Source organism: Marmota flaviventris, chromosome 1 (genome assembly GCF_047511675.1).
Source record: "Marmota flaviventris isolate mMarFla1 chromosome 1, mMarFla1.hap1, whole genome shotgun sequence".
NCBI classification, from domain to species: Eukaryota; Metazoa; Chordata; class Mammalia; order Rodentia; family Sciuridae; genus Marmota; species Marmota flaviventris.
The window spans coordinates 191991418-192013132 of NC_092498.1; the positions used below are offsets into that span (position 1 = coordinate 191991418).

Sequence of the window (21715 nt, forward strand, 5' to 3'; positions counted from 1 at the left end):
TTATATGTAACTTCTTTGCTATACATATAAACATTATAGGACAGAATCTTCTTGCATCAGTTTTTTTTTTTTTTTTTTTTTAAAGATACTGGGGTTTGAACCCAGGTTGCTCTACCTCTATGCTATATCCCCCCAGCTCTTTTTATTTTTAATTTTGAGACTAGGTTTTGCTAAGTTACCAAAAGTGGCTTCAAACTTGCATCCTCCTGCCTTACTGTCCCAGGTTGCTGTGATTACAGGTGTCTACCAAAACACCCGGCTCCTTGTCTAATTGACTAGCACTTGTTAGGCTATTGAGAGTGATTTCAAATAATTAAAGATACTTTAATCTGTTGACTTAATGACACTTTTGCTGAAACATGGCAGTTTAATAAAGAGACTTTAACTGTAGCAGTTGTAGAACACTTCTTTAGCATGCATGAGGCCCCGAGTTCAACAAAAACAAAAAGTTAACTGAATCAGAGCATGTGGACTTAAAACAAGAAATATCCATTTGAATATCCATTTCCAGTCTTTTAAATGGAAGAAGCTGAACCACACACTTCCACACACATTCTCTGGTCCCCTTACACATTTAAAAGCTCATAAACTTAAGTATATCTAATGGTGTTTGAAGATTTTATAAAACACAGTAGATGCTATCTTCAGGCATGAAAATTTTATGAATCATTCTATGGCTCTTTTGATAATGATTCAGGACCCTTTAAACTTAACATTTTTCTTTGGAAAATAAGACTGCTTTTTATGAGAAAAGTTGAGGCATAGAACAGGGAAATGTGCCCCAAAATAGCTTGTTTGCTAAACAATACAAAAACAGACCACTGAGTCACTGGGATTATAGGCAGGTGCCACTGTGCCTGGCTCTATCATCACCTTTTTAATATTTATTTTTTAGTTGTAGATGGTCACAATATCTTTATTTTATTTTTATGTGGTGCTGAGGATCGAACCCAGGGCCTCACATGTGCTGGGTGAGCGCTCTACCACTGAACCACAATCCCAGCCCCAATCACCTTTTTTTTAATAAGTAAGAAACCCTAGATAATTGCCTACCAACTTTATATCGTAATAGGTGCTTCAAGATGTTTATAAGTCCATTTTAAGTATATTAATATATCAAAATGTAATGTTTAAAAAAATTTTCAAAATTAATAAACTATCATTTCACCTGTAATTATGTATACTATACTGACTGTACAATGAAGTTTAATTGAAATTATGAAAATGAAATTCAATCACTAAGTATCTTAAGTAACACTTTCTTTAAAACAATTATGATCATGATCACAGAAGCTGTAGCCAAGAAAAGGAAAAATGCATAACACTGAAGCAGCATAATGACCTTCCTTCCCTTCACACTGTCATCTGCTACACCAGAATTTTCTGGTGTGTGGGGATTAGAACTGAAAGATTTACTTTTACCTCTGCCCATTTTTTGCGATGGCCCTGAAAGCTACACCTCATCTTCTATAGACACAAGCAACTTAACTCTAGGGCAACATTTTTATAAGTGAAATGTCTAGGAAGACAATGAAATAAATTTTTTTTTAAAGTCACAATTAACAAACATTTAAGCACCATCAAATATTTTAAAACTATTATTTCTATGTGATAAAAAAAAATTATCTACAAAAACTAACGGAACTCCAAAACAACATGGAAAACAAAGTAGTTGTTCATTGTTTGGTGAGTATCAGTAGTAAAATTTGTAAGAAGCAAACTAACCTTTGTGCAAACTACAAGGACTGGAATGCCCAAGTTATGTGTAAGTGTATCTGCACCCAGAGGTAAAACTACACTGTCGTCTTTGTCTTCCTGCAATGCCGTGTTTCTTCTCTGAGGAGAGGCTGGGAAGTCTTCTCCTGGCTCTACATATTCTTGGAAGTCTCTAATCACTGAAAATAAAAGTAAACATAGTTATTTCTTCCATAGTTTAAATATATAGTTTACTCGAGTTTATACTTAATTTTTATGTAAGAGAAAAAACAAAAAATTGTTTGAGAAATCTATTCTGGGCCCAGCATGGTGGCACATGCCTGTAATCTTAGGGACTAGGGGGGCTAAGGCAGAAGGATTGCAAGTTCAAGGCCAGCCTGGGGAACTCAGCAATACCCTGTCTCAAAGAAATAAAAATAAAAAAGGCTAGGGGTATAGTTCATGACTCTGCACCTTCATCTGGCGAAGTGCCCCTGGATTTAATCCTCAGTATCAAAATTAAAAAAAAAAAAAAATCTGTTTCATAGAAGAGTATGCAGGCATTGGAACCACAGTAATAATTTTGAGCCACAATACTGCACTGATAATTCCAAAGAGTAGAGCTCTATGTAGGTCTGATTTAGTCTGTGAAAAAAGACTTTGGACAAGTTATACTATACCTTTGATTCTTTACCTTCTCTGAAAAGAAGAGTACTACAGAATAAAAAATAAATAAATGTGGGAGAAAAAACATCCTACAATTTAAAACACAGTATTAGTTGAACAGTGATGCACATCTGTAATCCAAGCAACTTGAGGCTGAGGCAAGAGGATCACAAGTTCAAGGCCAGCCTTGGTAACGGTGAGACCGTGTCTCAAAATAAAAAATGAAAAGGACTGCAGATGTAGCTCAGTAATAGAGCACCCTGGATTCAATCCCTGGTATTGCAATAAAATAAAAATTTAAATTTAAAAAAACCCACATTGCCAGATAACTTTTCTTTTTGTGGTAGCAGGAATTGAACTCAGGGGCACTTGGCCACTGAACCACATCTCCAGCCCTATCTTGTGTTTTATTTAGAGACAGTATCTCAATGAATTGCTTAGCACCTTGCTGTTGCTGAGGCTGGCTTTGGACTCTAGATCCTCCTGTCTCAGCCTCCCGAGAGGCTGGGATTACAGGCATGAGTGCCCAGCTGCTAGATAACTTTTTCTAATATTACTTTTCTTTATTTCTTTTTCTAAGCCCTTTATTCAGGTTTCCTTTTACATAAGCTCAATCTTGTACCAAGTTCTTTAAACCTAATAAAAATTAATGAGCTATTACCAATGCAGATAAACTTTTTGAAATCATTTGCAAGACTGTCAAAATTATCATTTAAAAAAAAGTAAATTAAAAAAAAATGAATATGTTGAAAGTCTTAATAATGTATGCTTGACTCAGTAATTACCTTTCTAGGAATTCTCAAGGACACAATCAGGGAAGTACAAACACAGGAATTTCCATTTAACATTGTTTTTCATGTTTAAAAGCAAAACAACATATCTGGAAAGAAATTTATCCACTACATAGAATTAAAAACAGAATGTGAGGAAATACTGTGCAGACCCATAAAATGTCAAGTTTTTAAATACTTACCGCTGTAAGAAAATAACATTAAGCGAGAGATAATGAAGAAAATCAAAAACTTTAGCTTAGAAATAAAAAGAATATCAGAAAAAATATACTAAGGCATATTTTGTGAAATTTAATACATGTAAGTATATCACATAATTAGAGAAAAAGTTATTTTTTTAAGCAACTATGAGCTAAATTCTTTTTGGATTATGAATATTGACTCCTATGGAGGAAAACTTCTGAAATTACATGAGATTAAGGAATAGGGAATCCTGAACAGCTGAGTAGGAGTCCCCAGGAACACAGGGTCATGTTACATACCACTAGCAGCTCTTGTGGCTATTATCTTTAATAAAGATCAGAAGTTGAAATCTAACAGTTACTCTCAAATTTTATCATGTACTAGAATCACCCAAAGAGCTTGTTAAATCACAGATCACTGGATCCACCTTCAAGAGTTTCTCGTTCAGTACTCTGAGGTAAAAAATTTTTTCAGGTTCCCAGCTATACTGATATTGATGCTGTTGGTTCAGGGGCCACAGGCTGAGCACTACTATCTAATTTATAGCTCAGTATAAATTAGATTCAGGGGTGGGGGTGGGGTGGCAATGCCAAAGGCCAAGGTCAACAGGGGAGAAAAAGTACAGATTAAAAGCATTAGACATCCTTTTCAATGACTTGACAAAAATTCCCTTTAAGTTTCTTTCCTTACATTTAAATTTACCCCTAAAAGTTATCACTGGCTAATGGTAATAAACAATTTCATCTACATCTACATATTTCCTTAGGCAAAGTTCAACACTGGCAATTGAAGAACTCTCAGGTTTACAACCTGTTAGAAATAATCCTGTTTCATTTTCATAATCTCTATGAAAATTTCCAATTCATAAGAGCATGTGCAAAATGTATTATGTACTTTATAAATAATTCAATCATCTTAACATCTTTTTATTTATGTCATTAACATCTTTTCAAGCATATTTCATTTGAACAAAGCTGGTGAGATTACTATCAAGAAATAAAACTTCTGGAAATGAGCAGCTGAAGAAAGATTCCTATTTCTCCCCCTAAAAAATTACTTCTCAAAGTGAACACTCACAAATCTTTTGGCAAGAAGAAAAGGCACCTTAGTCAAAGTTTACCATCATGGATGTCTCCAATTTAAAACTACATTAAAACCTAGCATGTCACCCAAATTAAATTTTAAAAACAGTAGTCAATTTTGTTTCCTTCGTTAAACCTCATTCATAATATAACATTTTAATTAACATATTTGGTATATGAAACCTATATTTCTAGATTACTCACGCTTTTGTTCCATTTCTTTCATCTCTTCAGGAGGGATTTTCAATTTGTCAACATGTTCTCTAACAACACTTGCCCACTTCTGTAAAGAATCCAAAGCAGTCCAAGGCTTTGACATATCAACGACAAACATAACTAGAGTGTCCTTCAGAGACATGGCATCCAGTGAAAATTTAAGGAGCCCTTTGTGATAAAGGTCTCCATCTAAGATCCATACATTACATCTTGTTTGATCTATAACAGACAAAAGAAAGTTACCAAGGCAACAGTATTAAATCACTTCATCTAACTAACAATACTACTTGATATTTTAGGGCATCTCCGCAGGAGATATCAACTAGCTTTGATAAAATTCAACATAATATTTAGGTCACATCTACAAATTTAGTAAAGGCCTAGAATGATTTAATGGCCCACCAGAGCACCAAAGCAACCTCTACTTCATGAATCTTAACCCAAAGCCAAGAGAGTACATAATGTGGGCTGGGGATGTGGCTCAAGCGGTAGCGCGCTTGCCTGGCATGCGTGCGGCCCGGGTTCGATCCTCAGCACCACATACAAACAAAGATGTCGTGTCCGCCGATAACTAAAAAATAAATATTAAAAAATTCTCTCTCTCTCCCTCCCCCCCACCTCCCTCTCTCTTAAAAAAAAAAAAAGAAATTTTTAAAAAAAAGAGAGTACATAATGTGTTTTATTTATGTATGTATATACATATGTGGTGCTGGGGATTGAACCCAGGGTCTCACACTCAGCAAAGGGCTCTACCATGTGGGCTGGTGAGCAATATAACCAGCCCAACATGTTAATATTTTTACTAAGAGCAGATAAAGCCATGAATACTAAAGATATCATATACAAAAATGAGAAGGCTAATGATTGATAAGAAAAAAAAGATTGACCAGATGAAAAAATCTAGAGAATAGATTATGTTATTATTAGAAAATGGGGAAAAGTGAAAAGGGAATCAGCAAAACAATCACTACCTGAGGGAAGATAAACTGAGAACTTAAAATTCTTCATGGACAGCCAGAAGGCTAACATCTATATATCAGAAAACCCTAAGCTATTTAAAAATATCATTACATGACCCCCATAATACCCTAAGAGGCTTTAAAGTATCACTATGTGAACCCCAATCCCAGATCAATAAAGTATGCATAAACATAAGTACATAACTGACCCACAAGATATCGCAGAGTCTAGTAAAAAATGATACACTAAGAAAAGTCAAGGGCTAGGGTGAGCAACAAAATGCCTCAGAACAGACTTCAGTAAACGTATATTAAGAAATAAATTGGGCTGGGGCTGTAGTTCAGCAGTAGTGCACTTGCCTGGCATGTGTGAGGCACTGGGTTTGATTCTCAGCACCATGTATAAATAAAGGTATATCAACAACTAAAAAAAATTTAAAAATAAATAAATTGACTCTCACCATCCCTGTCTTCATCATGTACATTTAAGTACAAATATTCCAATCCTCTTCCTTTCTTGTACTCCTCTATTCCTTGAATTTTTCTTATTAAGCTTGTTTTTCCAGCTCCATCTTCACCTAAATACATAAAAAAAAAAAAAGACATGGATTATTTAAAGACGCTTTCTGGTGCCATGTGAAAAGCCCAGCTGGAACTAGCTTCAACCAAAAAGGTAATCTGATAGAAGAAAACTGGGTAGCTACAGAATCAAAGATACAAACTCCATCACCACCAGGATTCTCTCTCCCAGTATTGCTGCTGCTCTTGTTAAGTCTTGTTATATCCTGTAACAAATGACATCTTCTGTAAGTAATTTTTCAGGGGATGGGGAGACAATATAGAACACCACAGCTTCACATGCTAGGCAAGTATTCTACTACTGAGCTACACCCCAGCCTTTTTATTTTTATTTTATTTTACTTTTTCTGTACTGAGGATTGAACCCTGGGGTTCTTAACCACTGAACTATATCTAGTCTTTTTTTATATTTTATTTAGAGACAGGGTCTCACTGAGTTGTTGCTAAGTGCCTCGCTAAGTTGCTGAGGCTAGCTTTAAAATCACAATCCTCCTACTCAGCCTCCCAAGCTGCTGAGATTACAGCATGTGCCACCATGCCTGGCCCTTTTAATTTTGAGACAGGGTTTCCCTACATCATCGAGTCTGTCCTGGAACTTATGATCCTTCTGCTTCAGCCTACTCAGTTGTCAGGTAGTGTGTCAGTACAAGCCAGCAATAACTAAGTGATAGGTGGATATTCCTTTTCTCTTGATTCTCTCTGAAAATACCATTCTGAAATTCTCTCTTCTGGAATTTTAAATGATGACAGTTACACTTAGCATTTAGCACCTTATTAATTCTTTTTTTAAAATAAACTTTACAAAATAAAATTTGAAAAATAAAAGAATATGTGGTCAAATAAATGTAATATGTTAAACATTAGCTTGAGACTTTTCCCCCACCTTATGATTTCAAAATTCATTTCTGTTTAAAAAATCAGAAGTGATCACATTGAGAATAAAGATTTCATAAACACAGCATCTGGGGTTATCAGAGACTTGAGCAAAATCTGATCTTCTTATAGATGAGGAAATTGAGGCCATGGCCACAAAGATTGGTAGAATAGTAAGAATTCAAGCCTCCCCAAAGCCAAGTCAACTTCCTTGGGAATGCAATTCCCTTGACTCCCTAATCCCAAGAATTTTCTAACAACCTAACCAGTGCTTGGCAAAGAGAAAGTTTCTCAAAATGTTTGAAGAAGCACTTTGCTTTAATAAAACAAAATATGAGAGCAAAATTTTTAAGAACTACTTTTCTCTCATCTATCATCTGTCAACTCTAATAATACCTGGAAATTAGATGAAATCTACACTCATATTTTACAGATATTTTAAGCCCATTTCTTCTTTTCATAAGTCTTATGCCTCAATTATAATGATTTTTTTACGACTTTCACTTTATACCTAAATGCACTCTGACATGATTGTCGTGATGGCAAATGTGTACACCTAAGAATAGAACTATTTCATGAAAAATCGAAAAGACCAATGAAGACAAAGATTCTTCAAAATCTTGGGTTTTTTTTATCTGAAATATCTGCAAAGATATCTTGTTCTACTATTATATACAGCTTTCAATGATATTATTTATTATTTGTCTTCTTTGTTGTCTTTAAGTAAAAAGCTTATTAACTCCTGGGCACCTCCCAGTTGTCTTCTCACTCTGTAAATATATCACTCAAAAGTCAGCATTAGCCTGGCACAGTGGTGCACACCTGTAATCCCATCTACTCAGGAGGCTGAGGCAGGATTTCAAGTTTGAGGCCTGGCTGGACAACTTAGCAAAACTGTGTCTCAAAAAGGGAAAGTGGGGAGAGCTAGAAGTATAAGTTCAGTGGTAGACTGTTTGCCTGACATGTGTGAGGCCCCAGGTTCAATCCCCAGTACCAAAACCAGAAACAAACCAAACAAAAACAAATAAGCATCAAGTGTATGCCACACTTCATTTCCTGTCCTATAGGTAAGAGGTCTTCCCAAAGCAATCTTATCAGGCCATTCTCTCTTAAGATTGTTCAGGAATTCTGGTTAATGATATGTATGCAGAAGTATTTAGAGGGAAACCTCCTGATATTTACAACATATTTTGAAATAAATCAGTTAGGACACCTCTGATAAAGCAAATGTAGTTAAATGTTAATGGCAGAATCTAAGTTGGGATTCATGAAGATTAATTATAAAATTCCTTCTACTTTCTATGTTTGGAATTTTCATAAGTTGTGAGAAAAACCCTTCAGGGTCTTCCCACGGCTCTTGCAGGTAAAAGACAAGACATAAAAGTCAACACTTCTTACAAAGTCCCCTTTACCTCTCCTGCCCACCTCTATCATATCCAGCCCCCCACCTGCAATGTTAAGCTCTACACATCTAGTTTCCAGCAACTTCTTCCAGTGCAGCAGAGAAGCATCACTCACTCCCAACTCTAAATCTTCACATAGGGTGTCACTTCTCTTTAGAATATTCTTCCCTTCCCCTCACTTGAGAAAACCCAAGCTTATCCTTCAGGTCTCTAGGAAGCTTTCTTTCTTTGACTCCTAAGTTTGGTTAAGCGCCCTCCTTTGTACTCCCAATAGCAGCCTGCACACTGAGGATATCACATAACGTCATGGGTCTTTTTCCTGCAGAGAATATCAAGTCTATCCCCTCATTCAACAAATACTTTTTGGGCAGGTTCTCTTAACCATAGCAGGATATAAAGACCTAGCTTTTAAGAAGATTAAAGAGAAGAAAAACTGTCCTATTATTTTCTTTTCTGTCTCCTCCCAACCCAGTATTGGGGATTGAACCCAGGGACTCTGGGAATGTGAGCTACATTCCCAGACCTTTTTATTCTTTGAGACAGAGTCTCATTAAGTTGCTTAGGGCCTTGCTTATTTGCTGAGGCTGGCCTCAAACTCTTGTCTTAGACTCCTGAATCGCTTAGAAAATGTCATATTATTTCCTAACAGGCACTTCCTGCTTGCTCATCAAAAACAGAAATGTGTCCCATGTATAGACAATCCCTTACATTCTATTAAAATCCTTCATTATCCATACATTCAAAACTCAATGGGTTATCTCATTCAGTAACCAGTCAATTAATAGTATAAGCTCATAATACATTCTTCCTTCACTAAATACAGGAAAAAACTTTTCTCAGTCATTGTTGCTGGTTGGAAGCTACTTTGCCACAGCCAAGTTGGACTATGTTTAAAGATACTAAAAAGTCCATCCTGGGCTGGGGGTGTAGCTCTGTAGTACAGCACTTCCTAGCACACTTGAGACCCTGGGTTCAATCCCCAGTACCTCCAAAACAAAAATAATAAGCGTGAACCTTCTCCCTTTATTCTACTATGCAATTGCAACATTAAAAAAAAAAAGTTAAAATTCAGGATGCCTAGCCTTTAAAACTGATAGACACTTAAAATTATTATTATTTTTTATTTTTAGTTATACATGACAGTAGAATGTATTTTGGCAGAATATACATACATAAAGTATAACTTGTTCTATTAGGTCCCCACTCTTATGAGGAGTTACCCTGGTTGTGTATAAAATACAAGGCTAGGAAAGTTATCTCCAATTAATTCTACTGTCTTTCCTATTCACCTCCCCTTCCCTTCCCTTCCCTTTGTTACCCTTTGTCTAGACCAATCTATTTCTTATTATTCCCCTCCCCAACCTCCCTTGTTTTGGGTTAGCATCCACAAATCAGAGAGAAATCTGGACTTTAGTTTTTTGAGACTGGCTTATTTCACTTAGCATGATATTCTCCAGTTCCATCTATTTACTGGCAAATGCCATAATTTAATTCTTCTTTATGGCTGAGTAATATTCTATTGTGTGTATATATATACCACATTTTCTTTATCCATTCATCCATTGAAGGACAAACATGGATGTGATTGTATCACTGTAGTATACTGATTTTAAGTCCTGTGGGTATAGACCAAGGAATAGGATAGCTGGGTCAAATGGTGGTTCCATTTCAAGTTTTCTAAGGAATCTACATACTGCTTTCCATGGTGGCTGCACCAATTTGCAGTCCCACTGACAATGTATGAGGGTACTTTTCTCCCCACATCCTCACCAACATTTATTGTTACTTGTATTCTTGATAATTGCCATTCTGACTGGAGTGAGATGAAATCTCAGTACACTTTTAGTTTGCATGTCTCTAATTTCTAGTGATGCTGAACATTTTTCATATATATTTTGACTATTCGTATTTCTTCTGTGGAAGTGTCTGTTCTGTTCCTTTGCCTATTTATTGATTGGGTTATTAAAAATTATTTTTAAGGGCAAACTATTCAAGAAACATAAGTCTCTAAATTACAATATATTTTTGGAGAATATTTTATAGACTATTAGTTTGAGGAATAAAATAAACAAAGTAGAAATAACTGCATATGTATTTTTTTCTTCATAAGTAGTACTCTTTAAAAAAATTTTTTTTTAGTTTTTGATGGATACAACACATTCATTCATTCATTTATGTGGTGCTGAGGATCAAACCCAGTGCCTCACACATGGTAGGTGAGTACTCTGCCACTGAGCCACAACCCCAGCCCCCAAATAATATACTTTTAAAGTGGCAAGTACAGCAATGGGGCCTGTGTAACTTCAGACAATGCTGAAAAATTAACCTATCTTCAGGTCCTTGGCCAGCAGCAGGCAGTGAAACAGACACACCAGCTTTAAGTCTGCAGCCAAATACTGATCTATATATACACTTATATAAGCAGAGAGTTTCTGTTTAAACAGCCCATATGAAAGCCCTCCTATAAAGTACCGAACATTTTACCTAAATTTTCATTTTGTATACTAGATTTTCTGCTGGAGGGCATATTTTATTTTTTATTGGTGCATTATAGTTATACATGATGGTGGGATTTGTTGTTACATATTCATACAAGCACACAATATAATTTGGCCAATATTATTCCCCAGCACTTCTTCCTTTCTTTCCCTTGAAGAGCCTATGTTAAAGGTACTTTAAAAACAAACCAAAACAATTCACTAGATTAATATTATTATAATAGAGCTATTTTCATGTCCACATGCTGAAGCTTTTTGTGTAAAGGACTAGACACTAAATATTTTAACAGGCCACTTAAGGTCTCTGTCATATATTTTCCTCCCATGCTGCTTTAAAAATTGGAAAAACAAAAAGCCATCCTTAGCTTGCTGACCACTCAAACATAGACCATGGTCCAAACCCCACGGGACCATGGATGGACCAAAGGAGGACAGATTTATTGATCAGACTAAAATGAAATTCTCCACAGCAAATAAGCCTGCATTACAAATTATTTGTCTATCTCCCATAAAAATAAGTTATTCTCTGTAAGTCAAGTATAAGATCCAAGCACTTAAGTTTTGTTTTACCACAAAGCATACATGGCCATCAGTTCTCACTTCAGCTCAAATTTGAAAACAAAATTGATTACAAATCTCAAAATTCACACAAAGTTGCCCAAACCATAGAGATTTAAAGCCATGTTTATGACACTGTTTTACTTCCCTGACAGATCTCTAACAGGTAATAGATTAAACATTATTACTGTCATCCATTACTAATTTTTTTTTTTTTTTTGCAGTACTGGGGATTAAGTCAGGGCACTCTATCACTAAGCCACACCCCATCCCTTTTTATTTTATTTTGAGACAAAGTCTAGGTTGCCAGGCTGACTTCAAAGTTTCAGTCCTCCAGTCATAGTCTTTCAAGTCACTCACTCATTCATTGCTTCTTGATCAGAGAGACACTAGAAATATAACTTCTTTGTAAGATACCAGCAGTGCATTAAAAAGATAACACGAAAATATGAGTCATGTGAAAATGAGTAGTCATGCAAAACACTTAAAAACACATAACCCATTGACAACTACTAACCTGAATACTTCCCAAAGGATGCCACTGTTTGAAGTGATTTACCAACACCGCATATAATCCTTCCAATAATCCTAAAAGGTAAAGCAGTACTAGCTGAAGGATAAAAAGGGATGACAATGGGTGAAATTAAGCAGTACACTGCCTCTTCTTTCTGAGTTTCCTTCCCTGGTGTAGACTGAAGCACTGTAATCTTTCTGAGTTGTGCCTGCTCATGTGCCAGACACCGGCTATCTCTGTAGAGATTTGATTCACATTTCCACACTGCTGTTGGAAGACACATTATGGTCCACAGCATCATGATAATCAGTAGAGAAGGAATTTCAACCTATCATATATCTGATTTGTCATATGTAAAAGAAAGTAACATTGGAAAATTGATATTTTTTAAAAAATTTGGCTTTGTGTGAAATAAAATAAATCATCTGAAAACTCTGGTGACAAGAACTACGAGGGACCTCACTGAACTACTTTGGGTTCAGCTCTTCTGATATGGCCTTCTCTAGGTTATTTGGAGGACCCAGATGGGTGGGAGCTTTTAGTCTGCTCCCCATTTCACAGAGGGCATCTTTTCCCTCACCTCAGTGAATAAAAGCAGGGAGTCTACTTCCCACCTGCAGGACTTGGTGATTACAAGTTAACTTTTATGCATGTCTATTCAAGACTACACCTCTACAAAATACCAAGGAGTGAGCTATATAATAGAAAGACAACCCGATTTTGAAACCTAGCTAAGCCGGGGCTTAAAACCCTCTTTGGTAAAACAGTAAACATATTATATAATAAATTACCTAGCAGAACACCCAACACAAGTAACAGGCACAATACCTGATGGCTCCTATCCTTAAGTGGCCAAGCCCTACCTTTGATTTCATTACTCAGCAATCCATGTTACATTAAAAATATAATTTATTCTTAATCATTTACCTTATTCCTGCTACATATGAATTAAAATTATTTAGTTTGGGGCTGGGGTTATAGCTCAGCGGTAGAGCGCTTGCCTTGCACTTGTGAGGTACTGGGTTTGATCCTCAGCACCACATATAAAATAAATAAAGATATTGTGTCCATCTTTTAAAAAATATCTTTAAAAAATCATTTAATTTAATTCAATAAACATTTACTAAGGCCAATAAATACTCAATGATTATTAATAGTTCTTCTGCTCCAGAAGACAAAATCCTACTAAAGCAATGGTTTTTATCAATAAATATGGTATACACAAGCAAAGATTAAAATAATAGTGTTGGCAATTATCCTGAACAAATACCCATATACCCATATACTGATGGTGGAAACATAAAACGGTATAGCTTTCCTAGAAGACTGGCAATATATATAAAGATTTAAAAGATATGTACTTTTGACCTAACAATTCTGCTTCTAGCAACTGATCCCCAAGATAATACTGGGAAAAGTGGAAAATAAGGTCTAACAATAATGATCTATCAACCAGTTATAATTACAGTACAGCCATACATACTACTCAGTCAACAAAAGGGATAAATCCATATTTATTAACATGAAAATAAAATCATGTTTCTGGACTTCCAAGCTATCCTATGGATGTGGGCAGGAGGCCTCAGCAGAGACTCCATTCCACACCAATGGGCTTCTCCACAGGCTGCATGTCCCCATTCATGGCAGCTGGCCTTCTCCAAGTGCTGATTCAGGGTAGAGCGAGCACCCAAGGAAGAAACCAGAATCTCTCATAGCCCATACCATCCCCTATTAGTAACAGCCCAACCCTGTGGGCAGCACTCTGTGGGCAGGATTGCCCAAGGGTGTACATAGCAGGAGGGGGATTCCAAGGTCAAAGTTCTAGCAGGGAAAGGTAAGTGTTGTGAGAGACTGTGCCCACTTACAACATTCTGAGTATACCTGACTTTTTTGAAAGCCTTGCAAAGTGTGACAGGGGCTGTGAAAATAGTGAACAGGGATGAAAGGATCCTATTCCACTTGTTCACTGAGTACAGCTTGGGGAAGACTTGCACCAGAAGAAATAGTGATTATCCTCAGGGATGGGAGAACAACTTTGTAACTGGGAGCTGTGTTTATGTGTATTGTTGTTGTTGTTATTACTGATGTTTTTCAAGCTGTCTTTTTTGAGCATGTATAATTTTTAAAGTTAAAACAAAAACAACCACATTTCATGAAGCGAACCATAGTACATGAGGTGAAAAAAAATCTTGTTAGAAAATGATATATAAAGTATAAATCTATTTTTAAGAAAACAAATATACACATAGAAAAAATACTGATTGTCTCCAGGTGGTAGAATCATGCATTATTTTCATTTTTTATCTTCTATTTTTCTCTTTCTCTGATAAGAAACATGCATTATGTTTATAATTTAAGTAATGACTTCCAACTTTGAGGTGTGTTACATTTAATATCTTTTGGTTTCTTTAATCCAAGGAAGTATGAAATAATCTCACAGCTTCCAAAGACAGGAAGGGCTGAACTCCATATCCTGGGCCTCTGGGTCCTTCTACCATGCCTGAACTGCCTCAGCCTTTTGCAGCATGCATTGGGTCCTTTTCACATGTTTCCTCAATCCAGTATTTTCCTTCCCACCCTGCTTAACAAAATTTTACTCAGATATATATCACCTTTTCCATTCATAGTGACATATTTGGTTTTTACTACTTTGAATTTTTTTCCCCAGTTTATAGGTTCTGGAGGGCAGGGACCAAGTCAGCCCTGTTTTCCACAGATGGCCCAGGAAAATGTTTTCTGCACAGCATAATTCTAATAAATGTTTGGTGAACAAATGAATATAGAGATAATCTGTGAGGTTTAACAGTCACTGCCCAGATATTACAAATAAAGTAAATAGATTAGCCCATTTTTATTCCCTCATTAGTGACGGGATCCCATATTGAATTTTGGAATTGTTTCCTAATTCAAGCTTCTTTTCTGTTTTTGCATATTCAAAGTGCTTTTGCTGACATTCTCTCTCATATGGACTTCACATCAGCTGAATAACCATTCTAGCAATCTTCATGTGTGATTCTTCCAGCTATTTTCTGTTTTTGTTTTGTTTTGTTTGGTACCAGGAATTGAACCCAGGGTGCTTAATCACTGAACTACATCCCTAGCCCTTTTTTGTATTTATCTTGAGACAGGGTCTCACTGAGTTGCTTAGGGCCTTGTCAAGTTTCTGAGGCTAGCTTTGAACTCACGGTCCTCCTGGCTCAGTGTCCCAAGCTGCTGGGAATATAAGTGTGCACCACTGCACCTGGCCAGTTTCTGGATTTAAAAAAAAAAAAAAAATTTTGTAGTTGTAGATGGACATCATGCCTTTATGTTATTTGTTTATTTTTTTAATGTGGTCTAAGGATCAAACCCACTGACTCAAACATGCTAGGCAAGCGCTCTGCCACTGAGCTACAGCCCCAGACGGCCCCTCTTTTTTCTGTTTTCGACAACAGCACTGTGGGAAATATTTTATGAACTCCCCTCAGTTCTTAAATCTATATTCAACTGTATCTCCACCTAGAATAACAATGATTCTTTAAGTAAAACCTTTTCATCATTCATCCAGTACATATTCACTGAGCACCTAATATGTACCAACTACCATATCCTACTAACCAGGAACCTCTATTAAGTGGCATCTTTGCTTATTGATAAAATTGATGACCACAATAACCTAAAGCAAAGATTCACAGACTTCAGGCCCAAACTAATCTGCTGCTTGTTTCTGTAGTTAAAGTTTTACTGAAACACTGAAATGAATGCTCATTTCATTTATATAATGTCTGTGGCTGTTTGGAAACTACCAGAACAGAATTGAACAGTTGCAACAGACACCATATGACTTTAAGAGCCTACACTATTATCTGGCCCTGTACAGAAAAGTTTGCTGACACTAACCACTAAAATATGTCACCTGACTCTCACTTTATGTTTGCTATTTTAGTGGCAGTAACACATGATAAACACATAGAAATTTTATGTTAATTCTTTGAAAATCACCAATTCAATATTATATGAGAAATTCTATTCCTTACATTATATTCCCATAACCAATCATGCCAGAAAATACCATTAACGTTCTTCAACTAATAAAAATACATTTTTCCCACAAGTCATGGAATTTTGGTGATCTTTAATTCTATCTCGGCACAAGATTAATAGTTTCAGACTAAACATTCTTTATTACTTTTAAAATCAGCCCTCACATATTAAGCCTTGCACTCCCTCCATGGTTACAAGTTACTTCGTTACTTCTGAACAGCTCTCTAGTTCCACTGTGTATACCCTGAGATTTCCTACTTGCAGTAATTCAAGCATAATATAGGCTAGTTTTCTTCCTGATTTATGTTTAAAAAAAAAAAAAAAAGACTTTCAAATATAATCCTTGATGATACGCAACATTTTGAGATTTTTTTTTGGCTGCACAGCACCCTGGACTAATGCCTTCAAGAAACAATATAGAGACTCTAAACTTCTCTGAATAAATTAAACAGTCCAATCTGCAAAGGAATACTTTTACTGATTTAAACCCAACTGTAATATGCTTTAGAATACTTCTTTAAAAATAAACACAAGACTTAGAATTAAGAAAAAAAAAATATATCAGATCAGTCTAAGGCTTTGGAGATCCCTAAATCCTAAGAGTTTAAAATTTGCAGATGAGAAAAATGAGGCTTAAATGACTTGCCAAAGGGCCAGGTAGCTCTTGGTAATTCACACTACCTGCAAATCAAAAAAGTGATACAAACAACTAATTAAAAAAAAAAAACCCAATAGATAAAAAAAAAAAGTGATACAGATCTCCTATCTATAAAGCCAGGCATTATAGATAGATATGGATATGGATCCAGAATGTACAATTTCAAATCCTGATTTTTGCCTTTCTATGTTACCTTCTAGCAAGTTACTTAATAGATTTGTGTCTGTTTCCTGATCTTCATGGTGATAGAGAGTATGTAAACAATCCTTACAGGACTAGTACATTTAAGTGCCCCATGTTAGGTATTACTATTATTTTCCTTAGGGACTTTTCTTACTAAAATGTTGGGAACCATGATTACATATATATCTTGGTTGACAATGGTTTCAATTAATCTAAATCAATGAGACACTTTTGTGCTGAAACAGACACACTAAGGAATAGCAGATAAAATTCCTTTACTACTAAATACCCTCTTGCTTTTCCCACAAAGAAAGCTCTTTTCCTTTAGGGAGATAGGTTAGCATACAGATTAGCATTTTCAAACAAATCTCAATTTACCAAATTAGGAGTACTGGCTCTGGATCCATAATGTATAATTTCAAATCCTGACTTTTGCCTTTCTTTGTTACCTTCTATCAAGTTACTTAACGGATTTGTGTCTGTTTCCTGATCTTCATGGTGATAGAGTATGTAAACAATCCTTATATGACTAGTACATTTAAGTGTTCCATGTTAGGTATACTGCTATTTTCCTTTGGGAGTTTTCTTACTAAAACATGGGAAAGCAATCAAGATATAGAGAAAATGCCCTTAAAGGTAGCTAGAAAAATATAATTAATTATAGTAAAATTGATTAAATGTAAAACAAAGAGGAAAAATAGTTCTTAAATGGCAATTTATAATAAGTTAAATCTATTTAAAACACATGCACAAGAAGTCCTACCTTTAATATTGAAACACACTTTAGGGGCTGGGGATGTAGCTCAGTGGTAGATCACTTGCCTACATTCAACAGGCCCTGAGTTCAATCCCCAGCACTGCAAAAAAATAAAAAAATAAAAAAAAAAAAAAAAAATAAGCCAGGCCTGGTGGTACATGCCTGTAAAGTTACTAGGGAGACTGAGGCAGGAGGATACCACATTCCAGGCCAGCCTGAGCAATTTAGCAAGACCCTGTCTCAAAATGGCTGCTGGGGATATAGCTCAGTAGTGAAACACCCCTGGATTCAATATCCAGTATGAAAGAAAAGAGATTAAACATAAATGTTAGTCTTCCTGGATTTTGGCAGGAATCAGGCCTAGGTAGATTGAATGACACTTAAACACAAGAGTCATGGCCATAGTTATTTTCTTCAGTAAGTTACACAAATATTTGGTCCAGCAGCTGGGGTTGTAAATAAATTTTAAAAAAGGTATCGTGTTCATCTACAACTAAAAAAAAAAAAGATCTAATAAATATTTGGCTTTTCCATGACAATAATTACCAGTACTTTTGGTCGAGGATAGCAATACAGTAAGAAGAGTTTTGTACCTGGCACTCTCCCTGCAGACTTCTATCAAGCTGGAAAATCATACTAGAGTCACAAAACACATGAATTTTACAGCAGTATGACCTTGGAGAACCCTCTTACAAGGTATTAATTTATTATCTCATCTATAAACTGGTGATTACATTCACCTCCCAGATTGGGGAGGGGTAAGAGGGTAAATAGAGATTCGTATGAAAATGTTTTCAGAATAGCTAACGTACATACACATATTCCTAGTCTTTACTCCATTCTCCCCTTGGGAAGGGAGGTCATTTAGCAATCTAAGATAACTTCTTAGATAACATAGCAACTTCTATGTGTGTGTGTATGTGTCTGTGTGCAAGGGGTGTTACATAGGCCTATATCATCTTTCCTACACTGGGCTACTTCTGGAAATGTAAAGTTTTATTATGGTCTCAGGTTGGATTTTTTATATATGGGACTCCAGAGTATGATCATTCGTGAAAGACATATTAGGTCCAAGCATCTCCTTAACACCCTCAAACTCATTACAAAGAAAAACCTCAATCTCTACTTGCATATTTCTTTTCTCTATTACAACACCCTGAACACTGCCATAAAGAGATTGTAAAATTTCTCTAAGAAATCTTGAGAGGTACTCTAGAAAACTAATGCTATTTGTGTAAACAGTTACTAGTGTCTTTCAAAGCTAAAAGGACTTTATGAAAATCCCAATGGTACTAGAAGAAAAATATTAAATTTCCAGCTCATATAACTTGATACCAGATAGGGCTTTCTGAACTATTCAGTTCATAAAAAGGAAATTTAATCTGTTCTAAGTATGGAGGAGTGGAGGAGTCTAGGACCTTTAAGTACACTAGGTCTTATGTATTGATTCAGTGTCAAAAGGGTCTTAGGGGAAGAAAGAAAAAAGAATAAAACCTCAGTGCAAATTAAGGGCACCAAGAAAACTGCTACTTTTGTTTCACCAAAAATAGAACCATCCCAGCCACCCTGTAATATCTAACATACAAGAATAACTAGAGGGAATTTATAAAATGAAAACAAAATTCTGGAATCTTATCTTTACAATAGCAGTATTTGAAAAGAAGTCTTATTTAACCTAAAGCAATTAAAATAAATTTCAATGAGGTCATCTGGTCTAAAATCTTTTAGTAATTAGTAATTTGTTTAAATTAGTAAACTTAAAATATTTTCTCATTTTTTAAACTTTTGATCCTATCTCTGCCCTGTCAGTATCACTTCATGTAGGCACCAATTAAGTTTTTGAAGAGTTCAAACAAATGTTTTCTAATTCAGTTAAAATAAGTCCATTACATACGGGGTAAAAATGGGAGTTCATAACCCACTTGAATCAAAGTGTGAAATATGATATATCAAGAACTATGTAATGTTTTGAACAACCAACAATAAAAAAATTAAAAAAAAAAATAAGTCCATTACATTGGCATTGTGCTATCTTCACTTTACAAACATTATCTCATTTAATCCTCCCCACAATCCCAGGAGACAGACATTATTATTTCTACAACATCCATTTTAAAGATGAATAAACTGAGGTTTATAGACAAGCAACCTGCTTAAAAATCAAAGGACTTGTATATAATAAGGCCTTTATTCAATCCATGCCAATGTAACCTATGTGCTTTCAATCACATTAAAAACACAGGTAAAAAGATAATTTTTCAACTTGTATGTATTCTACATTGTAGTATTCATGAAAAATAAATCGTTCTTTTCCTGTCTAACAATTCATTAAACTGTGGACCCTGTCAAATAGCATTTCTTTGTTTCCTTTCCTGTTTTTAGATTTACATGACAAAAAGTATTGAAACACCAATACCAAAGTTTTAAAATTTAACCATCATCTTATAAACCAAACTTCAATATCTTTTATTTTTAAAATATAGAAGAAATCTCTCCTGTAAAGGATGCAGGAGCTGAACCTGCAAAAATGTGAAACTGACAATGGTTCTCCCTCAGTCCTCTACCTCCACCCCCATTCAGTAAGGATGAAAATACATAACTTCAGAGAGCCAACGAGATACAGAACAATCAAGAAAATTGAGACATTAGGTCATTTCTCCTTAGTATATCCGTTTAGCGGAAGGGAATGAACTGGAAAGGTGTTCTACTGCCCTTCGCTTATTTCAGCATTATTAAGTGACGGTTAAAAAAGCAACTGCAACACAAGCACACTGTACCCGAGAACGCTGAATCAAATAAGATCATTTATCACGACTACCAGTCTTAGTTCTAGCTTCTCTGTCAATTATACAAAGAATCACCTATTAAATATTAATGGCACGTCATTTGCACTGGAGCTCTCACGGACAGCTTCCTGTTACTTATTTTTGTTAAGAAAGAAAAACTGTCTCTGTATACTAGGTAAACCCCAGGCCACTAGAATCCCTCAGATGGGCGATCCATTCTCTTCCTCCCCGGGGAGGCTGACAGGGCCACCCTCACATCCCAGGGAGGAGGAGGGAGGGACTTGAGGGAGGGCGGGTCCCCGCGGGTCCTGGGCTGAGGACCGGGTTCCCCTACTTCCCAGCCGTCAGCGACAGGTCGGGAGGCGGGGCGCGGTCGATCTGAGCCGTCCTCACAAAGACAGTGAACGAGTGGGTCCGCGCACCGGGACCCTGGCCGGGACGGGGTGGACCCTGAAGGGTGCGACGAGACAGGGGACACTTACCTAGCAGCAGCACGTTCTTCCCAGTCGGGAGCTTGGAGCGCGAGCGGGTGGAGACCTCGCTGAGGATGCAGGACCTAACGGGAAGCAAGGCGCAGGCTGAGGCTAGGGACGAGGGGCCGGAGCCGCACCACGGGAGGGACGGCCGGGCCTCGGCGCGCCCAGGCGCGCTCATCCGAGAGCTCAGTGGCTGGGCCCGGCGACGAGCTCCGGCGGGCACGGGACCCCAAGGCGTCCTCCAGGCCGGGAAAGCCAGCGGGGACCCAGGGAGGGGTGGGATCGTTACCAAAGATTCTGCCCGTCCTCGTCGTCGCCGGCTGCAGCGCCGCCGTTGCCAGACGCGAGCTCGTTGGCCAAGGGGCCGCCGGTATAAGCCGAGGCTAATCCGGGTGGAGAGGAACCGAACGAGCCGACTCGCCCCACGGTCGCCATTTTGGTCGGGAACCACACCACTCCCGGTCAGGCTGAATGAGCGGGGCGGCAGCGGCGGGAACCCGGATATGGGATGTTCAGCTCACGGGAGCGGGGCGGGGCCTGCGGGGGCGGGGCTCGGGCCGGGCCGCGACTGACCTAGAGTTAGGATGGACTGCGCGTGCGCCGCGGGCTGGCGGTTACCAAGGGGCTGCGCGTGCGTGTTGGGCCGGACCGGTATCCGCCGTAGTCTGTATTCCGCTGATTTCACAGTGCAGAAGCGCATCCCGCGCGGAAAAGTGGGTTGGGTGTGTCAAATGAGCGGCGCTCCTTTCCACCCTTCAGTCGGGTCCATAAATCTCGCAACCGGCGCGGAATTCCCCCAGAGTCATTAAGAGCCC

The 21715-nt window shown here is 37.2% G+C and overlaps 1 protein-coding gene across 1 annotated transcript in view; it reads right to left on the bottom strand.

Annotated features, from left to right (window-relative positions):
• Window positions 1–21403, bottom strand: part of Dync1li1 (dynein cytoplasmic 1 light intermediate chain 1) — a 33818-nt gene extending 12415 nt beyond the window's left edge. Inside the window, exons 1-5 of the mRNA XM_027932525.3 lie at window positions 21190–21403; window positions 20907–20980; window positions 6054–6170; window positions 4622–4852; window positions 1726–1895 (exon numbers count right to left, since the gene is read on the bottom strand). Of these exons, the coding sequence (XP_027788326.2) occupies window positions 1726–1895; window positions 4622–4852; window positions 6054–6170; window positions 20907–20980; window positions 21190–21335 (738 nt within the window). The 5' untranslated portion in view covers window positions 21336–21403. The remainder of the gene's footprint in view (window positions 1–1725; window positions 1896–4621; window positions 4853–6053; window positions 6171–20906; window positions 20981–21189) is intronic.
• Window positions 21404–21715: the final 312 nt, after the last annotated feature.